This window comes from Oncorhynchus keta, unplaced genomic scaffold, assembly GCF_023373465.1.
Source record: "Oncorhynchus keta strain PuntledgeMale-10-30-2019 unplaced genomic scaffold, Oket_V2 Un_contig_1599_pilon_pilon, whole genome shotgun sequence".
Lineage (NCBI taxonomy): Eukaryota > Metazoa > Chordata > Actinopteri > Salmoniformes > Salmonidae > Oncorhynchus > Oncorhynchus keta.
In genome coordinates this window covers 554,393-565,000 of record NW_026279648.1, presented here as the reverse complement: position 1 = coordinate 565,000, position 10,608 = coordinate 554,393, and the positions used below count along the sequence as shown (strand labels likewise).

At 44.5% G+C, this 10,608-nt stretch overlaps 1 protein-coding gene across 5 annotated transcripts in view; it reads right to left on the bottom strand.

The window, feature by feature from the left end:
* Positions 1-7,338, bottom strand: part of LOC118376272 (ATP-dependent translocase ABCB1-like) — a 46,402-nt gene extending 39,064 nt beyond the window's left edge. Inside the window, exons 1-5 of one of the 5 annotated variants that reach the window (XM_052502689.1) lie at positions 7,119-7,338; positions 5,994-6,063; positions 5,692-5,779; positions 3,752-3,908; positions 3,051-3,099 (exon numbers count right to left, since the gene is read on the bottom strand). In XM_052502689.1, coding sequence (XP_052358649.1) covers positions 3,051-3,099; positions 3,752-3,908; positions 5,692-5,779; positions 5,994-6,055 — 356 coding nt within the window. In that variant the 5' untranslated portion in view covers positions 6,056-6,063; positions 7,119-7,338. Of the gene's footprint in view, positions 1-3,050; positions 3,100-3,751; positions 3,909-5,691; positions 5,780-5,993; positions 6,064-7,118 lie in introns of those variants that run through there. The other 4 variants (XM_052502690.1, XM_052502691.1, XM_052502692.1 and 1 more) reach the window with 4 other exon arrangements.
* Positions 7,339-10,608: the final 3,270 nt, after the last annotated feature.

Here is a 10,608-nt window from a genome sequence, read left to right as displayed (position 1 = left end):
CAATTCTAGATTTAATTTTGGATTGGAGATGCTTAATGTGAGTTTGGAAGGAGAGTTTACAGTCTAACCAGACACCTAGGTATTTGTAGTTGTCCACATATTCTAAGTCAGAACCGTCCAGAGCAGTGATGCTAGTCGGGCGGGTGGGTGCGGGCAGCGATCGGTTGAAGAGCATGCATTTGGTTTTACTAGCATTTAAAAGCAGTTGGATGCCTCGGAAGGAGTGTTGTATGGCATTTAAGCTCGTTTAGAGGTTTGTTAACACAGTGTCCAAAGAAGGGCCAGATGTATACAGAATGGTGTCGTCTGCATAGAGGTGGATCAGAGAATCACCAGCAGCAAGTTCGACATCATTGATATATACAGAGAAAAGAGTCGGCATGAGAATTGAACCCTGTGGCACCACCATAGAGACTGCTAGAAGTCCGGACAACAGGCCCTCCGATTTGACACACTGAACTCTATCTGAGAAGTAGTTGGTGAACCAGCTGAGGCAGTCATTTGAGAAACCAAGGCTATTGAGTCTGCCGATAAGAATGCGATAATTGGGTCTCCCGGGTGGCGCAGTGGTCAAGGGTGCTGTACTCTGGGTTTGCGCCCAGGCTCTGTCGTAACCAGCCGCGACCAGGAGGTCTGTGGGGCGACGCACAATTGGCCTAGCTTGGTTAGGGAGGGTTTGGCCAGTAGGGATATCCTTGTCTCATCGTGCACCAGCGACTCCTGTGGCAGGTCGGGTGCAGTGCACGCTAACCAAGGTTGCCAGGTGCATAGTGTTTCCTCTGACACATTGGTGCGGCTGGCTCCCAGGTTGGATGCGCGCTGTGTTAAGAAGCAGTGCGGCTTCATTGGGTTGTGTATCGGAGGACGCATGACTTTCAACCTTCGTCTCTCCCGAGCCCGTACGGGAGTTGTAGCGATGAGACAAGATAGTAGCTACTAACTATTGGATACCACGAAATTGGGGACAAAAAGGGGTAAAATAACAAAAAAAAGAATGCGATGATTGACAGTCGAAAGTCTTGGCCAGGTCGATGAAGACGGCTGTCAATGGCGGTTATGATATCGTTTAGGACCTTAAGCGTGGCTGAGGTGCACCAATGACCAGCTCAGAAACCAGATTGCATAGTGGAGAAGGTACGGTTTGATTCAAAATGGTTGATGATCTGTTTGTTAACTTGACTTTAGAATACTTTAGAAAGGCAGGGCAGGATGGATATAGCAGGCTATAACAGTTTGGGTCTAGAGTGTCTCCGCCTTTGAAGAGGGGGGTGACCGTGGCAGCTTTCCAATCTTTGGGGATCTCAGACGATACAAAAGAGAGGTTGAACAGGCTAGTAATAGGGGTTGCAACCATTTATGTGGATAATTTTAGAAAGAGAGGGTCCAGAAACGTCTAGCCCAGCTAATTTGTAGGGATCCAGATTTTGCAGCTCTTTCAGAACATCAGCTGTCTGGATTTGGGTGAAGGAGAAGCAAGGGGGGGGGCTTGGGCAAGTTGCTGCAGGGGGTGCAGAGCTATTGGCCAGGGTAGGGGTAGCCAGGTGGAAAGCATGGCCAACCGTAGAAAAATGCTTATTGAAATGATCGATTATCGTAGATTTATCTGTGGTGACAGTGTTTCCTAGCTTCAGTACAGTGGGCAGCTGGGAGGAGGTGCTCTTATTCTCCATGGACTTTACAGTGTCCCAAAACTTTTTGGAATTAGTGCTACAGGATGCAAATTTCTGTTTGAAAAAGCTAGCCTTAGCTTTTGTAAGTCCCAATCTACACCAGGCGGTGTCAGAGGAAGGCCCTAAAAATGGTCAAAGACTCCAGCCACCCTAGTCATAGACTGTTCTCTCTGCTACTGCACGGCAAGCGGTACTGGAGCACCAAGTCTAGCTCCAAAAGGCTTCTAAACAGCTGCTACCACCAAGCCATAAGACTCCTGAACAGCTAATCAGATGGCTACCCAGACTATTTGCATTACCCCCTCCCCTCACTCTATGCTGCTGCTACTCTCTGTTATTATCTATGCATAGTCACTTTAATAACTCTACCTACATGTACATATTCAGCGTATGTGACAAATTAAATTTGATGTAACCAAGATTGAACTCTTTGGCCTGAATGCCAAGCGTCATATCTGGAGGAAACCTGGCACCATCCCTACGGTGAAGCATGGTGGTGGCAGCATCATCCTGTGAGGATGTTTTTCAGCAGCAGGGACTGGGAGACTAGTCAGGTGACGGAGAAAATTACAGAGAGATCCTTGATGAAAAACTGCTCCAGAGTGCTCAGGACCTCAGACTGGGGGTGAAGATTCTCCTTCCAACATGACAACGACCCTAAGCACACAGCCAAGGAAACGCAACGCAGGAGTGGCTTCGGGACAAGTCTCTTAATGTCTTTGAGTGGCCAAGCCACAGCCCGGACTTGAACCTGATCAAACGTCTCTGGAGAGACCTGAAAATAGTTGTGCAGCAATGCTCCCCATCCAATCTGACAGAGCTTTAGAGGATCTGCAGAGAAGAATTCGAGAAACTCCTCAAGCTTGTAACATCATACCCAAGAAGACTTGAAGCTGTAATCAGTTTCAAAGGTGCTTCAACAAAGTACTGAGTAAATGGTCTGAATACTTATGTGAATGTGATATTTCAGTAGATTTTTAAAAATAAATTAGCAAACATTTCTAAAAACCTGTTTTTTCTTTGTCCTTATGGGGTATTGTGTGTAGACTGATGAGAGAAAACAAACAATTTAATCCATTTTAGAATAAGCCTGTAACATAACAAAATGTGGAAGAAGTCAAGGTGTCTGAATAGTTTCCGCATGTAGACACTAGTATGGTGCTGGAGATAATGAATAGGAGGTTGAAAAGTGGTGGAATTGCCCTTTAACTATGCAGTTCACCCTGTCTAGGTTATGAAAATAGATGAAGTCCAAGTTCCCGTGAGATACTGTGAGAATTTGCGGACTCACAGATACGGAGCCTCTGAAATAAATCCGGTCAAAGATCAGAAACTACTCCCTTCTTGGTAAACTGAAATATCATTGAGTCTTAGCCTCACCCCGTCATCTCCTCTCCCAGAGTGGTGTTGGAAACAGGGAACGTGATGTCTAGAGCAGGAAAAGATGTGACAGTTAGACAGTTAAAGGGCAATTCCACCACTTTTCAACCTCATGTTCATTATATCCAACACCAAACCAGTGTCTATATGTGAAAACAGCCTGTGTCTATGATCTGTGGTTAAAAAGATGAGAAGAAAGGTCCTAAAACAATTGTTATCTGTGTCAAAAAACAGTGATTTTCAAAACCTGCAATTGAGTTTCTAGCCAGAGGGTATTTTCTTGCTCCCCGCATCACCTCAAATCTCATATTGTTTGAAAATCACTGTTTATTTAAAAATGTTTTAGCTTTTTATGATGTCATCAGGTATAACTATTTAACGTTATATTTTTTCCCCAAAAAATGCGTCATTTTCACATGTAGGCACTGGTATTGCGTTGGAGATGAAAATGAGGTTGAAAAGTGGTGGCGTTGTCCTTTAAGAGTGTGTGTGTGTGTGTGTGTGTGTGTGTGTGTGTGTGTGTGTGTGTGTGTGTGTGTGTGTGTGTGTGTGTGTGTGTGTGTGTGTGTGTGTGTGTGTGTGTGTGTGTGTGTGTGTGTGTGTGTGTGTGTGTGTGTATTTTTGCGTGCATGCTTGTGTATGTGTGTGGGTGTGTGTGTATGTGTGTGTGTGTGTGAGTGTGTGTGTAGGGACTGACTCACTGGTGAAGTTATTCTGTGTCTGTATGGAGTCTCCTATGAAGCTGTCAGTCATGTCCCCAAAGACGATACACATGAGAGGGAGGACCGTTCCATTAACCATAGCCATGATGGTCCCCAGCACAATCATCAACCTGTCCCAACCATCAGCAAACCTGAACTATAGGGGCATGGGGGAAGAGGAGCGAGAGTGAGGGGCAGGATGGGGATATGAGGGAAGTGAGAGATTGGGAAGGATAGAGAGAAAGGGAGTGAGAAGGGGCAGGGGAGAAAGATTTAAAGGGGGGGAGGATAAGTGGAGAGGAAAAGGGACAGAGATGGACAGATGAGCAGAGAGAGAAAGAGAACATATGAAGGTAATGAATACTGAGTCATTTTGAATGTAGAACTCCAGTATGTTTCTCCAGTGGTAGAGGCTCCTAACCAGAGGAAGTTTAACCAGCTATTCTACTGGCCCAGCAGGGAAACAGAGGAAATTCAACCTTCAGCTATTCTACTGGCCCAGCAGGGAAACAGAGGAAATTCAACCTTCAGCTATTCTACAGGCCCAGAAGGGGTCCAGAGGAAATTCAACCTTCAGCTATTCTACTGGCCCAGCAGGGAAACAGAGGAAATTCAACCTTCAGCTATTCTACTGGCCCAGCAGGGAAACAGAGGAAATTCAACCTTCAGCTATTCTACAGGCCCAGCAGGGGTCCAGAGGAAATTCAACCTTCAGCTATTCTACTGGCCCAGCAGGGAAACAGAGGAAATTCAACCTTCAGCTATTCTACAGGCCCAGAAGGGGTCCAGAGGAAATTCAACCTTCAGCTATTCTACTGGCCCAGCAGGGAAACAGAGGAAATTCAACCTTCAGCTATTCTACTGGCCCAGCAGGGAAACAGAGGAAATTCAACCTTCAGCTATTCTACAGGCCCAGCAGGGGTCCAGAGGAAATTCAACCTTCAGCTATTCTACTGGCCCAGCAGGGAAACAGAGGAAATTCAACCTTCAGCTATTCTACAGGCCCAGAAGGGGTCCAGAGGAAATTCAACTTTCAGCTATTCTACTGGCCCAGCAGGGAAACAGAGGAAATTCAACCTTCAGCTATTCTACTGGCCCAGCAGGGAAACAGAGGAAATTCAACCTTCAGCTATTCTACAGGCCCAGCAGGGGAACAGAGGAAATTCAAACTTCAGCTATTCTACTGGCCCAGCAGGGAAACAGAGGAAATTCAACCTTCAGCTATTCTACAGGCCCAGCAGGGAAACAGAGGAAATTCAACCTTCAGCTATTCTACTGGCCCAGCAGGGAAACAGAGGAAATTCAACCTTCAGGTATTCTACAGGCCCAGCAGGGAAACAGAGGAAATTCAAACTTCAGCTATTCTACTGGCCCAGCAGGGAAACAGAGGAAATTCAACCTTCAGCTATTCTACAGGCCCAGCAGGGGTCCAGAGGAAATTCAACCTTCAGCTATTCTACAGGCCCAGCAGGGAAACAGAGGAAATTCAACCTTCAGCTATTCTACAGGCCCAGCAGGGAAACAGAGGAAATTCAACCTTCAGCTATTCTACTGGCCCAGCAGGGAAACAGAGGAAATTCAACCTTCAGCTATTCTACTGGCCCAGCAGGGAAACAGAGGAAATTCAACCTTCAGCTATTCTACAGGCCCAGCAGGGAAACAGAGGAAATTCAATCTTCAGCTATTCTACAGGCCCAGCAGGGAAACAGAGGAAGCAGACCACTCCCCAACCCCCCCTATTTCCACATTAATGTCTGATCTGGGTTCCAACTTTACAGGCATGCAAGCACGTTGCACACACACAGTCACATGCACACACATTCGCACAACCACCCACCCATACACACACACACACCAATAATACCTCAGGGCCCTGATAATAAATAGTCTACAGTGTGTAAAGCTGGAGAAGTATGTGACAGTTTATCTCGGCTACTCACCAGAGCTATGGCGCCAATCATCGGCATCTTTGGCTCTTTCTCCCCCTTTTTCTCTTCATTTTTATCGTCTCTAGAAGAGACAGAATATCTACAACGTGATTTTATAAATCAATTTTAGATAATAATCTTTAAACTTTAAAAACGGCAGATTAAGTTATTGAGTTTTTTAACTCAGGAACTAGACCATAATTCCAATGAAGGAATAATGACACAAATCGATATTATACTGACTATAGAAACAATTGTTGACAAGATACAAACACCCAAAGACAAAATTCTAGGCATAGCACCTAAATATTTACCCAATGTCTCCGTTTTGCTCAATCTTGACTTTGGCCACAGCTATCTCGTCCTTCTTGCCCATGTCTGGGTCTTATGACATGTAGGAAACAATACAGACAGGTACAACCGTACAGGTGAGATTCCTTTAAAATTATTCATAAATATTATCCTGCCAACCACTATATGAAGAAGTTTAAGGAAAACATCAACTCAAATTGCTCCTTTTGTAATGACCACCCAGAAACAGTTGTGCATCTTTTTTGGCATTGTATGCATGTAAGAAAACTGTGGCAAGACATCAGTAGGTTTATAATTGAACACATTTATGAAGATTTTACACTATTGTGGAGAGATGTACTGTTTGGATTCTTTACATACAATAGAAATAAGCGGAATCATTTTTATGTAATTAATTTCATTATTCTTTTGGCCAAATTTCATATACACAAATGTAAATTTACAAACAGAAAACCACATTTTCGTATCCTACAAAAAGAAATTGAACTGTATTTTAAGACGGTTAAATGCTCTACTAACAAAAAAGCTGTTAGAATTGTAAGTATATGCATGTCCCTTAAGGTCCTTGTGTAATTGTAATGTGATATTGTACCCCCTAGCTCGATTGTCCATAGTTTGTAATCTATGTATGCTTGTGTTCCCTCATGTGCTTTATGTATTGATTTGTTGTTAATAAAAAAATAAAAATAAAAATTTAAAAAAACGTACAGGTGAGATCGCAAAGACGTGTAACGGTAAGATATTTAAGCGTCCTCAAGAGTCTGGGGAAAGACAAACTTTGACACCTGCAATAAAGCATTTAAGGGGCTAACCCACAGGCTGAGCTCATCATGGGCGTGCGTGCGAATTCATTGCTGGTTGCATGATACTGACTCCGGTTCTTGACCACAGAACTAGAATGAGATTCTATTTCTATGGTCTGGACTCGGTAATGAATTAACACCCTCAATATGCCCCAGAAGTCTACTTCATATTTATTAAGCCTACTTTTGAAATAGTTGTGTAGTATAGGCTATAGTCTAGACTTGTCTTGTAGGCTATTAGAAAAAGCAGTTGACATGACAAAGTGTAACGGAAGATCCGGTCGAGCACATAACAAATACATAATGGTTGTTAGATAAACTCACCGCTTCTTTCCCGCCAGTTGGTCCACTATCGGTGCTTTACCCCCCAGCTCCGGTGCTGTCCTCTCTTTATCTGCCTCTGTTTCGCTCTCACAATAGAGAAACAAGGGAGGCAGCAGCGCTTCTCTTATATCATAGTTACACGGGGGTGACATAATTTACTGCCGCGTGCCGCCCCTGCTCAAATCACACCTTCTGATGTCCATCAAACGTATGTCTGTCCTTGACTTCGACGTCAGGAGCTGCTTTAAGGGAGGCGACAATGACCTATAGGGTTATGGCTGAGTGTGTGTCTTTGTTATTACATTAGATACCGAACATGGCCATCTCATGTTGCCGCTATTTGAGAGACAACCACCGCTACTCTACAAAAGTGATATTATCTTTTTCTCACAACATAGTGAACCAACAGTGGGCATCCATATATCCAATGTCCAATCTCTTATAAAGAATGGAGAGCCTACCAGTTCAGCAAAATGAACATCCTATTGACTGTTCCATCTATTGACGTGCCTAGAACATAGAGTGAACAATGACTATAAATGATCTAGGACTAGCTTATAATAAACTCCCGAGCGGTGCAGTGGGCAAAGGTACTGCATCTCAGTGCAAGAGGCGTCACTACAGTCCCTGGTTCGATTCCAGGCTGTATCACATCCAGCCGTGATTGGGAGTCCCATAGGGCAGTGCACAATTGGCCCAGCATCATCTGGGTTTGGCCAGTGTAGGCAGGCATTGTAAATAAGAATATATTCTCAAATGACTTGCCTAGTTAAATAAATAAAAATTGAGTTACTATCACACTCTAATGCCCCTTACCTCTATTTGTAATTGTTCAGCTTAGGCCAAAACAGTTTCTGTTATTAATTACATTGAGAACACACACTGTAAAAAAAAATAAACCCCACAAATATATTGTTTCAACTAATTAAGTAACTGGTTCCACATAGTATTTTCTTGTTTACTCAACTTTTGGAGCTAAGTGTTACCTGAACAACAACAAAGAATTGTTGGCCCAAACTTAGATCCAACTTGTGAAAACTTCAGCAAAAATTCAGTAAATAAAAAATGATGTGTTTGCTCAACTTGTTCATTCAACTATAAATGAACATTGATGATGTTCTTTTCCCTCCAGTCTGAGTTAGTGCTTTGTCTTGTCCACTCTGTTCTAATGTGTTCTGTCAGCTTGTGGAGCATTGAAAAGAGATAAAGACTCCCACACTGCCATTTACCTCTCTACATTTGTTAATCATTGTCATCATCAGGGATTGGTACAGGGTTCACATACCCACAGACAGACAGTATGGTGGCCAGTGAGTTGCTCTTATTGATAAAACCATTAACTTCCCCTCAGAATCTCTCTGGCCTGTCTCTCTGGCCTGTCTCTCTGGCCTGTCTCTCTGGCCTGTCTTGATCGAGCTGGAATGACTGGACATCGGACAAAATATTCCACTACTGAAGGACAATGGAGTAAAAAACATGTATATCTCAATGACAAGCTAAACCAGAAAACATTTCTCTACTGAGCTTCCAATCTCCATTGTCCTCCAATTTCTGGTTGGACTGGTAGATAATGTCAGTACACAGTGAAGTGACAGTAGACACCTCCCCTCGTGTTGGACTTGTAGATAATGTCAGTACACAGTGAAGTGACAGTAGACACCTCCCCTCATGTTGGGCTGGTAGATAATGTGAAGTGAAGTGACAGTAGACACCTCCCCTCGTGTTGGACTGGTAGATAATGCCAGTACACGGTGAAGTGACAGTAGACACCTCCCCTCATGTTGGGCTGGTAGATAATGTGAAGTGAAGTGACAGTAGACACCTCCCCTCGTGTTGGGCTGGTAGATAATGTCAGTACACAGTGAAGTGACAGTAGACACCTCCCCTCGTGTTGGACTGGTAGATAATGTCAGTACACAGTGAAGTGACAGTAGACACCTCCCCTCGTGTTGGGCTGGTAGATAATGTCAGTACACAGTGAAGTGACAGTAGACACCTCCCCTCGTGTTGGACTGGTAGATAATGTGAAGTGAAGTGACAGTAGACACCTCCCCTCGTGTTGGGCTGGTAGATAATGTTAGTACACAGTGAAGTGACAGTAGACACCTCCCCTCGTGTTGGACTTGTAGATAATGTCAGTACACAGTGAAGTGACAGTAGACACCTCCCCTCGTGTTGGACTTGTAGATAATGTCAGTACACAGTGAAGTGACAGTAGACACCTCCCCTCGTGTTGGACTTGTAGATAATGTCAGTACACAGTGAAGTGACAGTAGACACCTCCCCTCGTGTTGGACTGGTAGATAATGTCAGTACACAGTGAAGTGACAGTTGACACCTCCCCTCGTGTTGGGCTGGTAGATAATGTCAGTACACAGTGAAGTGACAGTAGACATCTCCCCTCGTGTTGGGCTGGTAGATAATGTGAAGTGAAGTGACAGTAGACACCTCCCCTCGTGTTGGACTGGTAGATAATGTCAGTACACAGTGAAGTGACAGTAGACACCTCCCCTCGTGTTGGGCTGGTAGATAATGTCAGTACACAGTGAAGTGACAGTAGACACCTCCCCTCATGTTGGACTGGTAGATAATGTCAGTACACAGTGAAGTGACAGTAGACACCTCCCCTCGTGTTGGACTGGTAGATAATGTCAGTACACAGTGAAGTGACAGTAGACACCTCCCCTCGTGTTGGACTGGTAGATAATGTGAAGTGAAGTGACAGTAGACACCTCCCCTCGTGTTGGGCTGTTAGATAATGTTAGTGCACAGTGAAGTGACAGTAGACACCTCCCCTCGTGTTGGACTTGTAGATAATGTCAGTACACAGTGAAGTGACAGTAGACACCTCCCCTCGTGTTGGGCTGGTAGATAATGTCAGTACACAGTGAAGTGACAGTAGACACCTCCCCTCGTGTTGGGCTGGTAGATAATGTCAGTACACAGTGAAGTGACAGTAGACACCTCCCCTCATGTTGGGCTGGTAGATAATGTGAAGTGAAGTCACAGTAGACATCTCCCCTCGTGTTGGACTGGTAGATAATGTCAGTACACAGTGAAGTGACAGTAGACACCTCCCCTCGTGTTGGGCTGGTAGATAATGTCAGTACACAGTGAAGTGACAGTAGACACCTCCCCTCGTGTTGGGCTGGTAGATAATGTGAAGTGAAGTGACATTAGACACCTCCCCTCGTGTTGGACTGGTAGATAATGTCAGTACACAGTGAAGTGACATTAGACACCTCCCCTCGTGTTGGACTGGTAGATAATGTCAGTACACGGTGAAGTAACAGTAGACACATCCCCTCGTGTTGGACTGGTAGATAATGTCAGTACACGGTGAAGTAACAGTAGACACCTCCCCTCGTGTTGGACTGGTAGATAATGTCAGTACACGGTGAAGTGACAGTAGACACCTCCCTCGTGTTGGACTGGTAGATAATGTGAAGTGAAGTGACAGTAGACACCTCCCCTCGTGTTGGACTGGTAG